General features: G+C 43.4%; 1 protein-coding gene across 2 annotated transcripts; it reads right to left on the minus strand.

Annotated features, from left to right (window-relative positions):
* Positions 1-4709: 4709 nt before the first annotated feature.
* Ndufab1 (NADH:ubiquinone oxidoreductase subunit AB1) lies at positions 4710-14125 on the minus strand. Of its 2 annotated transcripts, none has more exons than XM_034487374.2 (5): positions 13908-14125; positions 9965-10087; positions 7277-7364; positions 5460-5559; positions 4710-4843 (listed from the first exon to the last, which is right to left on the minus strand). In XM_034487374.2, exons 1-4 carry the CDS (start codon positions 14073-14075, stop codon positions 5468-5470), a joined length of 471 nt encoding a protein of 156 aa, XP_034343265.1. In that variant the 5' UTR covers positions 14076-14125; the 3' UTR covers positions 4710-4843; positions 5460-5467. The 2 variants fall into 2 exon arrangements, with proteins under 2 accessions (XP_034343265.1, XP_076798256.1); XM_076942141.1 differs by having other exon boundaries at positions 4710-4959.
* Between the last annotated feature and the right edge of the window lie 749 nt (positions 14126-14874).

The following is a 14874-nucleotide window of genomic DNA, read 5'->3' on the forward strand; positions in this document are numbered from 1 at the left end:
CACCCAGATTGCCTGATGCTGAAGTCTACACCCATTTACCTGTCCGTTGAGGACTTAAGGAAAGTGGTTCTTGCTGATTTTGCTTGATTGTCTTCGTCCTGATTTTGTTGATGCATGTTAGGAATTGTGTGCGTAAACTTTGACCTTGGCATTTATTAATTGGATTTATTGTTAATAAAAGTTTGGAATTAGCTCATTTGGTTTTATTATTTTAAAAACTCAAAAGTCATAAATGTTATACCTGAAAAGAAATCTCTAGTGATAGGTATATGTCTCTGGTCTACTCAACCCCATTCTGAAGGAACAGAATTCATGTTAGTCTTCAGCACATAAGCCCCACCCATCCCAGGAACACAGGTCAGCTTAACTCACTTGGTCAAGTGAGGAGGCACCACAGACCCTTGATTATGAGCCCTGGCTCCAGTATGGCATTGGTATGCTTTTGCTCATTTTCTTTATTTGTTGCCTCTTTGGGTATCCCATAAACCCCTTAAATCATGATGTCTCAGATGGAAATTATGACACCCCTTAAAATCTGACCCTCATTTTATTCCTGATTTCAGTAGCAGCACAGCTGTGTGAATAGATGAGATCAAGTTACTCAGAGAAGCTTCTCCATCCATTACTTTATCCCAATCTCCAAACTTTTTTTTTCTTTTTTCGTAACCATCAGGTCATCCTCTTTAGTCCACCCTGGATGTCTACATGGTTCTGTCCTGCAGGAAGTCCCACAGTGGCCAACAAGCTTCTTAATCAGATTGTAAGGTCCTTTGGTGGACTGACAATAGCCACCTCTTAACTGCCTGCTGCCACTTCTTTAACTGCAGGTGACCACCTAGGCTGTGCACTACAGGTTTCCTGAACCAGAGGCTGATTCCTCACTTATTTTTATTCTATATTTTATTTTTGAGACAGGGTCTCATGGCCCTAGTTGGCTTTGAACTTCTTAGGTAACTAAGGTGTGTGCTACATAGGGCAGCCACTTGCATTTGTAGTCACTACTGCTCCTGCAGAGTTCTGTGTCCTGTCTTTCCTATGTGGCTGCTGTAGAGTTTACAAAAGCCTTTTGCAGGCACCTGTTCCTCAGCCTTGGCTGGAGTCTGTCAGTTTTCATACCCTTTACAATACTGTTTTCATTCCTGAACATATTTTTAAATGTACTTGTTAACCATATATATCTCTCTGATGTGTCTTGGTAGTGACCATTACTTATTCATACTTTGGTACCTTTTTTTTTTTTTTCCTTTTCATTTTGGCATATTTTATAGAAGCGGGATTATGCTGCTTATCTTTACTTCATTGTTTTGAGACAAGCTGCACTGTAGCCTCCAGGCTGGCCTTGAACTCAGCCAAGGGTAATCTTGAACTTCCAATCCTCTGGCCTCAATCTCCCAAACACTGAGATTATAGCATTTTATTTTTGCTTAAAATACCAACTTTTCTTTTTCTACAGATTTGTTTCTGTGCAACCAACCCACCCAGTGTTTGTTTTAGACTAGCATGATGATTATAGCCTGGTGTGATGATTATAGGTATAATGCACACTTTGGGGGACATCCAATTACAAGTACTTAGTAGATTCCTTTTCAAATGTATATTGAAGTGTTCTCACTTCTTTTGACAAATTGAAACAGTTGAAAGAATGGTACTGTGAACTCAAAGATTCACCCTACCAAATCATCAGTTAGCATTTTTGATTTTTTTTTTCCAGATTTATTTCAAAGAGCATCGCTGATGTGCTTCATGCCTAAATATTTATTTCCAGGCAGTATAGTTATTCTGACTGCTGTGCCTAAGAAATTTAACTTTGTCTTATCACATACATACAGCTTAGTTACCCCAAATGTTTTCTGCCTGGTGCTTTCCAGCTCCATGTTTCCCAAAGTTACCATCTCTTTGGTCTTTTGATTTAGAACACTCATACTGCCTTTTCCTATGACAGAAGCATAGGTCTCACAGTCTATGCAACTTCTGTACTCTTTCACCATCATCCTGCTTACAGGATTGTAGCAAGAACACCTGGTGGCTACCATTGCTGGCACATCACAGGTTAGTTTGCATTACTGTAGGTACTGTCACAGAAACTAAAGGTCTCCGTAGGGCCTCCTGCATTCTGAGCAAGTGTTCAATCACAGAACTCCATCCCCAGCCACAAAGGCTCATGAGAGTCATCCAGGGCACAGATGCATCAACCTCCATGAACATGTATGTGAGCATGCACACAGAACTTATATCAACTGTAAGTATTCCGCTCTCTGATTTGCACAGTCTGGAATGCTGTATGTGGTGAGTTTGTTGCCTATCAGAGCTCAGAATCCTTACTGAAAACATCCCTGTGAATTCTTAGAGCAGAGAGGGATTTGGTATTTCAGCAAAAAGATCTCAATGTGTGAGCCAGTGAACTGTAGCCACATCCAGAGTGATGGGAATAGGCCAGATTTGGGTAGGTGGGTAGGGTGGGGGTGGGGCTAAGTGCCAAGCTTCCCTGAGGGCAAGTAGTACTTAGTGAGCTTCAGCAGAAACAATCCACATGCATTTGGGGGCCAAATCTTCAGCTACCCTGGGATTTAAAGTAGCTGTTTACATCTTGGGGTAATATTACCAAAATAACCTGGAGTAAGTTCCAGTCAACAGCCACATGCATCCTATGTGGTTCACTCTTGGTTGTCAGTGTACAATAAATACTCAAGCTCGTCATGGAATAAAGACATCTGTTAAAAAAAAAAAAAAAAAAAAAAAACCAGGCTCCTTAATGCTTCGTGATGGCAGTTTTACATGATATTTTCTTTTTATATGAGTACGCTGTAGCTGTCTTCAGATACCAGAAGAGGGCATTGGATTCCATTACAGATGGTTGTGAGCCACCATGTGGTCGCTGGGAATTGAACTCAGGACCTCTGGAAGAGCAGTCAGTGCTCTTAACTGCTGAGCCATCTCTCCAGCCCCTACATGATATTTTCTTAAATGTTTATCCATAGTGTCACTAAGATGACTGCCCAAATATGAGCTGAAGAAAGAAGACACCAATGGATAGGCCAAAGTGGCCTGAACTCTAGGCACTTGAGGAAAGCTGGGACCAGGAGAAATGGTCTTCTCCAGAAAAAGAGCATTCCAATTGGTCAGTGCCAGACTGTCAGCCCTAAAAGCATACATACAAGTTAATATTATATGGACTGAGCAGGTTATACTTAGGAACATATGTATATAGAGATAGACATGCAATAACCAAGAAGATACCATGAATCTGAAGGAGAGTAGGAAGGGATATATGGGAAGGTTTGAAGGGAGGAAAAAGGCTATAATTACGTTGTAATCTCAAAAAATAAAAAGGAGGATGGTAGCTGAAGGTGTAGCACAGTACTACATACAGTGCTTGTCTAACATGTGCAAAACCCTGGAACCCATCCCCAGCACTACAGGAGAAACCCCCAAAACTACAGTAAATGGTTTCTATTCCTAAAAAGAAAGGAGTATATATGCCAACATGTCTTACCATAACTCCTGGGAGACAGAGAGACTAGGCACTTCTGAAAAGAAACGGGTACTGAGGGGAGGCCCAAATGCAGAGTTGGTCCCTGCCTTTGTCCTACCTCATCCCACCAGAAGCATCTGCTGGCTAAGGACCACCCACCTGAGTCCCTCTCCTTGACGATAGCACAGGCTTCTATAAGCCCATCTCCTTCCCTTCTCCAAACTACAGTAAAGAAGAGCAATTATGACTTGGGAGGCAGAGGCAGGTGGATTTCTGAGTTCGAGGCCAGCCTGGTCTACAGAGTGAGTTCCAGGACAGCCAGGGCTACACAGAGAAACCCTGTCTCTTAAAAAACCAAAAAACAAAAACAAAACAAACAAACAAAAAAGAACAATTATGGCATGACTCTCAAATTGAATCTCAAGATGTGAGCTATGTGTATGTTAGCTGCATCAACCCCAAGAGGCAGACAGTGCTGAGAATACAAGGGTAGCGGTGTGGCAGCATAGCTACCCATTGTCCCAGCACTCAGAGAACTGAGGTAGGATTACTGTTTAAGGGTTAGCCTCGGCTACAGGGAGCATATCTCAAATAGGAGGTGAGGCAGAACTGAGACTGGATGTGTGACTAAGTAGCAGTGCTTAAAGCCAAGCTGACCTTCAGGAGAGCTGCAGCTGCCTTACCCCAAACTTCAATCCTAGTATTTTGCAAAGGGGTCTTTAGGGAGGAACTAGTCCAGTAACATTTGATTCATCAGCCAGTGAAGGAGAACAAGTGAAGCAGATGTTTTTCAGTGTGAATCCATGGACTGAGGTGAGTGGCAGAGGGAAGCCTACTTCAGGTACACTGCTGGAAAAAAAAAAATTCTTTTGAAACAGGGTCTTGCTGTCACCCAGGATGGCTTTAACTCTTACATGACTTAGGTAGGTTTCACTGAGATGCTCTCAAACAAAATCCATCATTGCCTTTTATTATTCTCCCTAGCTACCCATCATAGTGCCTTAGGTGGTATTTCTGATATACATAGTTAGCAATAACAGACCTTAAAAATTATAATCAACATCAATAAAAATTAAATATATTAGGTCAAGCAGGGTAGTTCACATCTGTGATCTGAAGCTCATGGGAGGCTGATGCTGGCAGGAAGACCCCTGAATATGAGGCTCGTGTTAAATGAGTTCAGCCTAGAATGAGACTTGTCTCAAAAGAAGAAAAACTAAAGATTGAGATTTAAATGTTAGCTTTGTAATAGGTTTATTTTTAAAGGGCAAAACACGCAGACAATTTAAATACAAGTCCAACAGAACTGCTGTCAGTCGGCCACGATGCCATCGTGTGTCCTCTGGAGACCTCACAGTGAAGAAGGCGGCTCTGGCAATGACAAGAGAAGTGGGTTTCCTCTTGGTGTGCAGTCACTGATTCTGAGTGCCATCTTTAAGGTGTCCAGTGCATTGAAACTAAGTATCCCAAGCATCAAAACACCAGAGCTGAACCAACAATGAACATTAGCTAAGGCAGTGCTGGTGATCCGTGACCCAACTGACCTTCACAAAGTCATGATAGGGCCAGCATCATTCCCACATTACATGGGCTTATAGTCAAAGCTCAGCAGCTTATCCAAGACGACCAGGCCCACAGCATGCCTGACAATACAGCCAACTTGCGCCTGTCTCTAAAGCCCATCCTCTTAGTTGTGAGCAATCCTGGGCCACCTGAGCAGGTGGGTGCCTGCGGGACTGAGGTTTCTTTCTGGGTTACAACATGCAGTATTTGTGTAAGACTACTTTTAAGAAGAGGGCTGAGTCCTGTCTAAGAAAAAAAGACCACTGCAAGGCTTAGAGCTCTGGATGGCAGATAACCAGGTACTAATAACAGAACTAATGACAGTCAAGCACTGCCAACTTTTGTTTTATGAGTCTTGCTTTATTGGAGAACTACAGAAAGACTGATCCTATAGGAGAAGATGGTTTTATGTCAGATTATTTACCTGATACTTTATTCATACACATCCTTCTTATCTGCAATGTAATCTACAATTTCTTGTGGACACATTAACTTCTCTGCATCTATATCAGGAATTTCAAACCCTAAAATAAAAAGTTGGTAACAATGTATAAGTACAGAAAAAGCAAATCCTTTAGAACAGAAAGCATATGATTACTCTTCCCATTGCTACTTTTAATTTAGGTCAGAACCTCAGACTGACCTTGAAATTTGAAGTAGCTTTGATTATAAGTCTGTGCCACTAGGTTTGGCTTGCATCTGATCCTCTCAATACACACAACTCTGTTAAACATCTTCAGCAATCTTAAATTCCATTTTGTTTTGAACTGGGAAGGTTTTAGAAAATATGTGTATCATGTTGATCTTAAGTTTTTTAGAAAGAATTAGTATAACAGACCCCCCTCCCCCATCCTTGGGTAGGTTGTGTAACCACCCTGGCTGTCCTGAAACTTGCTCTGTAGACCAAGCTGATCTCAAACTCAGATAGATCCACCTGTCTCTGCCTCCTGAATGCTGGGATTAAAGGTGTGCCCACCACTACCTATGTGAAAACTCCTTTATCAAGTGTACAACTCAGTAGTTCACTGCTATTATCTAATTCCTTAAGAATTAGATAATAATAGTTCCCCTAGAACCATGGCTCTCAACCTTTTGGAGTCAAATATATCAGATATTTACATTATGATTCATAACAGTAGCAGAATTACAGTTAATAAAGTAACAACATAATTTCATGGTTGGGGGTCACAACATGAGGAACTGTATTAAAGGGTGGCAGAATCAGGAAGGTTGAGAACCACTGTCATTGAACATTTCCATCATCCCTAAAAGGAAACCAAGTGTGGTTGGCAGGTCAACCCTGGGCAGCTGTCCCCATCTTTCTTCCTCTTGATATCAGTGGAACATGTGTACGGCATGTGGTAATGTGTTTATCTGACTTCTGTTCTCAAGGGTCATCCATGCCATAGTGTGTTCCTTTTATGCAGTTGGGTTTTGATAGTTTCCATATGGTTTATTTGGGATCAGACACTGTAGTGAGTACCTTCTATGTGATTTCTCAGCAGTCCCAATCTTGAGGCTTTCCTACACTCATTGTACATTGTACAGTGTAGGAAAACACTTTGAGAGGTGCTGTTGCTTGTCAGGCTCACACATGTCTGGGCTCAGTCCAGCTCTGGTTCTTGTAAACCCTTGGCAGCAACAGCACCACTCCTGCTAGTATCATCTATAAGAGTTTTAACTAGGGCCTGCTCTGTTGGGTGGCATACAGTCTTTTGCTCCTAGTTGAACAGCTATCCACAAAGGTATTTTGGGAATTTTGTAAAGCCTCGTTTGCACAGCAGACAGAACTTGATACAACTTGGAGCAGGCAAGGGAAACATCCCAGGAAACTCAGACCTCGGCCGTGTGTCTCAGCACAGCTTACTACTGCTGTCTAGCTAAAGTCATCATAGACCATGAGGGGCCTCAAGTGTCATCAGCATCTCTAGAAGTGAGAATTTTGCTCCTGATCCTATGCTTTCCTGGGCCTTTAATTCTACTATGCATTCTGCCTAGCCTGGGCTGTCCCTAATAGTTAAAGTCACCTGACAGTAAGAAGACTGGGAAGTATTGGCTGTTACTGTTTCAAGTAAAGCTGAGTCCAATCCAGATTCCAGCACTTCCTTCAGTTTAAACCTTCTAAGGTCATCTGGCCTGGACTGCAGAGAGGGATCTTTTCTTAAAAATAACAAAAAAAAAAAAAATAACAAAAAAAAAGACTCATAACATGCAAACCCAAAGCTAAGGTATATATGTTACCAAATTCGTCTTCCATGGCCATAATAATTTCCACTTGGTCCAAACTGTCTAAGCCCAGGTCCTTCATAAAATGAGAATTTACTGAGAGCTGCAAGAAAGAAATACCAAACAAAATTTAACCCATGAAAGTGTTTGCTTGGCAAGACAACAGAATGCTACTTTATCACCATACAGACCATTTTAAATAACCATCAAAGCTTTAAATAACATGGTGTGTTTACCATATGCTGGTATGGATACAGTGTAATGTGTTACCTTGTTCCACTTCATTCTGAGGTGGTTGACTTAACAAAAGTAAATGAAGGACTTCATGCTGCATATTTTACTTGGATCTTTTGATCACTGTTCTAAAGGACATCAGAGAGAATTTGTTTTCTTGCTACTTCACTAACAGAACCATTTGTCCTCAAAATTGCAAGCTATTATCCAAGCACTCCAAAGGCAGGCACAGGCACAGATTTGAGTTTGAGGCCAGCCTGGTCTACCTAGCAAGTACCAGGTCAGCCAGTGCCACACAGTAGCTTAGTATAGAGCATTTGCCTAGTATACATGAAGCCTAGGGTTCCATTCCCAGCAACACACACTCAACAACTAAAAATCCCAAGATTATTATAAATTGCAGGTACCTTCTGTAGTGGTTTGAATAGGTTTGGCCTCTATAGACTCATGCGTTTGAATGGTTGGCCCACAGCGTGACACTGTTAGGAAGTGTGTCCTTGTTGAAGGAAGTGTGTCACTGTGGGGGGTGGGCTTTAAGGCCTTATGTTCAAGCTCCACCCAGTGGAGGAGACCCTCCTGCTGGCTGCCTGGAGAAACAAGTCTGCTGCTGCAAGGTGTAGAACTCTCAGCTCCTCCAGCACCATGTCTACTTGGATGCTGCCATGCTTCCCACCATGATGATAATGGACTAAACCTCTGAAACTGTAAGCCAGCCCCAATTAAATGTTTACTTTTATAAGAGTTACTTTTACTTTTGATCATGGTGTCTCTTCACAGGAATGACACCCTCAGATGAGAGAATACAGTATTTTGTTTGCTTATAATGTACACTTGAAGATCACCAGGAAATATTCTTAAAATACATGTAAAGACCTGAAGAGATGGCCCAGGAGTTAATAAAAGCAGTCTCTATACAATCCTGATGACCAGAGTTCAGATTCTAGCACCCATGTAACAAAGCTGGCTGTTTGATACAGCCTGTATCCTCAGCTCTAGGGTGGGCAGAGAGAGAAAGATCACTGGACTGGCTGGCTTCCAGCCTAGCAGGGAAAGTGGAAGTCCCAGGTTCTGAGAAACCTTGCCTCAGAATAGATGACCTCTTGTGTCCTCAGCACACACATAGGCAGGTACACACACGCGCGCACACACAATCATTTTAAAAACTATGCTAAAAACAAACTACCTTACACACCACAAATTTGTGTTACTAAAGAAAAAAAAATTCCACAGGTTAAATTAAAAAAGAAAGATCGGGGCTATAGTGACGCATACCTTTGATCCCAGCACCCAGAAGGCAGAGGCAGGCAGATTTCTTTGGGTTCGAGGCCAGCTTAGTCTACAGAGTTCCAGGACAGCCAGGGCTGTTACAGAGCAACCTTGTCTCCAAAAAAACAAAAATGAAAGACAGAAAGAGGGAAGGAAGGAAATAAACCTCATGTGGTAGTGTACTTCTATAATCCCATCCTTTAGGAGGATGAGGCTAAGAGCATTTGTTTGGGGCCAGCATGGGCTACATAATGATAATGAAACCCTTTCAACAAGAAACAAAACACAGTTCTGGTATATGTACCAGCTGTGGTTTTTCGAAGGCTTTTCTTGATTATAATTAGGCCCTGCTATAGTTTTCCCCTGAACTACAACTCCAGAACACTTGTGGTTTTGGAAGATAGTGGGAGATAAACATAAATACTGTGGTTATTTGAAGGAGAAGACCCCCATAAGTCTTGGACATTTGAATATTTGGTTTCCAGTTGGCGTCTATTTAGAAAGAATTAGGATGGGTAGCCTTGGAGGAGGTGTCATGGGGGTTGGGGGGCAGGCTTCAAGAAATCAAAAGCCTCCTCCATTCCCAACATAATCTTTGCTTCCTGTTTGTGCTTCAAGATGTAAGCTCCCAGCTACTTCTACAGTGCCATGCCTGCCTGCCTACTACTTATTCTCCTGCCATGGTGGAATTGTAAGCCCTAAATAAACTCTTCCTTCTGTAAGTTGCCTTGTTCTTGGTGTTTAATCACAGTAATAGAAAAGTAAATGAGACAAATACATATATACTATACATATGTTTGTGTGCTGCCTGACATATCCATGTATGTCTCTGGAAAACTACACAAGAAGCTAGTGTTTATACAAGGACAATGTCAGCCTACTAGTATGGGAACTAGTTGGCCAAAAGCTGGGGAGACTTTTAATTGAATAATTGTTTGGACCCTTTGAATTTTATATACTGTGTGATTAAATTTGCTAAATGAAAAATAATGGACTGGTGAGATGGCTCATCAGGTAAAGGAGCTTGCCACCAATCCTAATGACCCCCTGAGTTCGATTGCTGGGACAAACAAGGTGAGAGGAGAGAACTGACTGCTGCATATTGTCCTGTGACTTCCTCAAGGAGCTATGACATGCGTATACATGTGCATAAGTACACACACACAACAGAGTAAAGGAAAGATAAAAAATAAAACCAGTTACCTTTTCTGGGTCAATCTTATCATAGAGTTTCAAGACATACAGAACTCGGTCCTTGATTCCCTCTAACGTCAGTGGGGGTGCGTCACTGTACTGGCGGCACAAGTGTGTGACTGGTCCAGGCACCTAGAACAAAGGCAGGATGAGAGACTGTCACTCCATCCCAAATGTCTTTACATAAATGCATGTGACTACTAGTATCGTTTAAAAATTTTACACAAACATGTTTTATTAGGAGAGGTATCCACATGTACCACAGCACATGATTGGAGGTCAGAGGACAAGCTGTGTCAGTTCTCCCCTTCCCCATGTGAGTCCTGAGGGTCATCAGGTTTGGTGGCAGGTGCCTTTACCTGGTGAGCCCCCTCACTGCCCACCTACAGGTATCTTTCACAAAGTGTCCTGAGCTTTACAGAACCCACCACACCATCTCATTCTCCAGTGTAGTCATTACTGAATACTGGATCATAGGGCTGGGTCAACTGAGAAACTCTAGCTTCAAAATGGTTGTCGCTTGTCCTCAAAATCAGGACTGGTCCCTCTGCTTTGGACATCATCTTGTTCAGTAAGACTGTCACTAACATAAAAGCATCAAAGAAATGCTTAAGTTCCTCATAGCAAATTTAGCATGCCACAGCCTCTTCAGTGCACTGCTACCACAGACATGAGACAAAAGAACCCACCCTAACAGCTGTGATGGTATACAGAAGGTCTAATTTGGTTCTGATGGTAACTAGACTCTGTTTGGAATAAATGAAACCAGCCACCACCCCTAAGCCTCACAGCCCCATCTATTTCTCTGGCAGGTGGGAATGCCCTTATAGCCACCGGACGGACATATGAACCTTTTTGAGTGTTCTTATGATAAGATCCAACTGTTTTCTGCTTTATTCTCAGTTGGGTACTGCAGCCTTGACTAGATTTCACCTACCAAGTATGGAGGAGCACTGTCTGCCTGGCAGTGGGTTTTAAGTTCTTAGTTTGCAGCCAAGCCTGTTCCATAGAAAATTAGCCTGCTGCTGGGCTTTTAATCCCAGATATTTGGGAGGGGAGGCAGAAGAAACAAGTTGAAAGCCAAGCTGAACAATTTAGTGATAACCTGTTTCAGAGTAAAGAGGGGCAGGGATAGAGTTGTAGAGCACTTTGCTTAGCATGTCTGAAGCCCTGGGTTCAACAACTGAAGAAGTGGGGAAAGGACAGCAGTATGGATCAGAGGGTAAAGGTACTTGCCAAAAACAGACTCCCTCCAGTCATCCTCTCACCCTCACACACATGCTCACACTAAACAAATGTGAGAGAGAAAGAGCTGGGTTTGCTTGTTGGCACTCATGTCCCTGAGTGTGTCTATGAAAAACGAGCTGCTGGAATGTCAAATGATGTAACCCTGACACTTGTGAGGCTGAGGTAGGAACATCCAGAGTCCAGGCAAGCCTGACTACGTATAGCAAGGACGTATGTAAAACTGAACCAATGTGCACATCTTTATTAAAATATACTTACTTTTTAGCATACTTATTTAATCAGCAAATTAGAGAGATTAGATGAAGAGACAGTCTAGATGATTTCTGAATAAGGCAGGGTACTTTTTTGTGTCTTAATCCATTGTTTCCTTTATACTGTGTATCAGAGGCCTTTGATAAGGATATACCACCAGTCCTACTCATTATAATGACCTAAAGAGGTCACAGGTAAGATGAAGCAGACAGGAATAGGAAAAGGAGGGAGAAATACGTTAATAGTGAGAATGACAGAAAAGTCTGAGGTAGGAGGATCTAACATATCTCGTGTGCATATTAAGGAGGAGTTGAAAAGAGATTAGAAACTATTACGGGTCTGGGGTTGAGGGCTTGTCTAGCATGAGTGAGGCCCCAGGTTCAATTTCCAGACTGTAAGGAAAAGAACATCCAAGCAGATTTAACGGTGGTTCAGGGCTGCAGTCCTAGTATTTGGGAGGGTGAGGCAGAGTAACATATTCTCACCAACCTGAGTTCCAAGGCCAGCCTGAGATAAGGTGAGACTGTCTCAAAGACAACCAACACAGAAAACACAGGGCTGGTATGAAGTGGAATTAACATGGAAGAGAAGGAGAAATAGTGTTGAGAACAGGCCATGAGAAAAGAAAGTGGCTGGGAGTGTCCACTGGTATGCAGTTACCCATGTACACTGCTAGATGTCAGTAGCTCACCAGGCATCACTGTTATGGTCCTACAGGGCCAGGTATATGCCCAAAGAGTAACTATGGTTATATTAAGCACTTTACACAGCTTTTTACAAAGAAACTGACACAGAATGGTTAGGTATCCTGCCCCAAGTTCCTCTGCTTTACCTCTTGGACGAGCTAAACCGCCTCCTTCTGCCAGATGCCTACTGTTAGAAAAGCACCTTCGCTGTGATCAAAATGGGTCGTCTCAGTAGTGTTCTTCCCCAGACTCGCATGTGACATAAATCATCTCTAAGTACCAAAGATGGCACTGTGTTCAGTGACTAGGCTGACCTGATACTGATGAGTTTCCATTAGAGTCCATCTTGCTCCCCTCTGTCCTCTTTATGGAAAAAGCTTTAAAGCTGTCACTTGCCCACAGCAAACCTCTTGAAGCATCTCAAACAGCTATTTGAAATAAATCCTTGCCTCTTCAAAACTTTCCTTATTCTACTCTCTCTCTCCATTTTCTGGAAACTTCCAAGTCAACTTATTTCACTCATCTAAGCTGGGTGATTCAGGGAAAAGGTTTCTTATTTCTTTAACAAACCTCGCTTTGTTTCTGATTGTGTTTGTTTTCTGATTGTGCAGAGGACATCTATAGTCCAATAACAAACCTAAAATAGTTTGCAAACAAACTGCGTCTCCACATCTGTGAATGAACTTAATCAAAACCATTCTGTAAGCATAAAGCAGTACCTCTACTATCTGTATAAAGCAAGCAGAAAGAACACCGCCTGTTCAAAGCCTGGTCCAAGGACCCCATCTAGAAAGCCCACGAAAATACTTTATAGACCTATTGAATGATCTGTGTGCACAACTTAAGTTTGAGAAGCAGTGTTGTTAAGAACATCACATTTTAGCTTAACTTGAAATTGTTCTCTAGATCCAAGGCACAGCAAGTTTACTGCCTTTGTAACACTTTTATAATGACAACCTTTTGATATGGCCAACGGGACAATGGCCTGCCTATCTATTACATTGTCAGTGAATCTCAACACTGGATGTAGATCCTTAGTTCTTCTTGTAGCATGCAGGTGTGACTTAAACCACTACTGCAGGAAGCTCACTGAGTACGAAAAAGGGTTTTTCAACTTGGCCCAAAGTCTATCCTATAGTAGTTCCGAATCTTGCATGCACACTGAGAACTTAAAACGCCATGCCAGGCAGAGTAAGTCAGAAGGGGAGAGGGAAGAGGGCTAGCTAAGGTCCTCTGTTGGGCATCTAGGGTTGAAAGTGACGTCACAGAGTTTAAGCCTCACACTGGTTTCATCAAATATGCAAGCTACATAGGACTTGTTTCCTATCCTTACTTCCAGACAAAAGATGCCACAAGGGAAAAATTACGATAGAACTCTAGGAACCTTGAATACTCTGGAGGGGGCTATTGTAGGCAAGTGGCTTTCCTCTTGTGCACTTCCCTAGGAAGTGACCACAGTAATTGCCATTATCACAACTGACAACTGCAGTAGGTGCTCTCAACTAAACTTCATTGCCACTCCGCAAGGATAAGAGCTGGCGTCCAATTTTGTTGTTCTGCAAGACTTGGTCGAAGTCCTGTGCTCTAATCATAAGACACTCAGCTTCGCGACAGGGGTCAACCAAAAAACCCCGTCAGGCAATGGGACTAGCCGCGTACCCCATCACCCCTGCGGGTTCTGTGCATCTGGCTGGAGCCCCTCCCCCAACGCGGACCGCCCAGGGCCCTGACCCCTGACTAGCACCGGCAAAGTCACCGCGAGTCACCTGCGCGAGCGCCAAGGCGGGCTGCAGAGTCCCGGGTCTCCTCCGGATTCCCTCAGGGCAGAGAGTGGTGCTGAGCGGCCGGGCCAAGGCCAACGTGGGAAGCCGGGGCAGCGGCGTGAAGGCCGCGGGCAGGCGGCGGACACAGGCGCAAAGGACACGAGACGCCATGGCTACGCCAACCCAGGATGCACTGCGCCGCAGCCTCCCGCCGAAGCCGCTGCTAGCGCCGTACGCCAGCGACGTACAGAGCGGCGCTGGAGGGCTCCGCGGGCGCTGGCGGACCCTGGCGGCTCCCAGCCGCGCTGCACCCACTCCGTTTGAACCGCATGGGCTACTGTTGGTGCAACTGCACAAATGCCATCTAACCGTAAACACTGTCACTGACTCAAAAAAGAGACCAACTTGTTTCTTCTCCCAGAGTTCTGAAATATATTGTTGACCGTCAGTGGGAGAGGAAGCGCCTACCCTCGCAGAGACTTGAAGTGCCAGAATAGGGGGATACCCAGGGAGTCCTCATCCTCTCAGAGGAGGAGAAGGGGATGGGAGAAGGATTGTGGGAGGGACTGACCGGGAGGGCAGTGAGCGGGATGTAAAGTGAATATGTAAAATAATAAGAATAAGAAGAAAGAAGGAGGAGAAGGAGAAGGAGAAAAAAAGAAGAAGAAGAAGAAGAAGAAGAAGAAGAAGAAGAAGAAGAAGAAGAAGAAGAAGAAGAAGAAGAAGAAGAAGAAGAAGAAGAAGAAGAGGAGGAGGAGGAGGAGAAGGAAGAGGAAGGAAGAAGAAGGAAGAAGGAAGGAAGGAAGGAGGAGGAGGAGGAGGAGGAGGAGGAGGAGGAGGAGGAGGAGGAGGAGGAGGAGACAGAAAAACGTTATAGGCAATCAGCTGTATGACTGAGCCCACAATCAGCAAAAGGGCCAGTCTCAAGCCTCAAACTAATTCATTAAATAAGGCTTTTCTCCTAAATAAA

The sequence above is a fragment of the Arvicanthis niloticus genome, chromosome 1 (genome assembly GCF_011762505.2).
Source record: "Arvicanthis niloticus isolate mArvNil1 chromosome 1, mArvNil1.pat.X, whole genome shotgun sequence".
NCBI classification, from domain to species: domain Eukaryota; kingdom Metazoa; phylum Chordata; class Mammalia; order Rodentia; family Muridae; genus Arvicanthis; species Arvicanthis niloticus.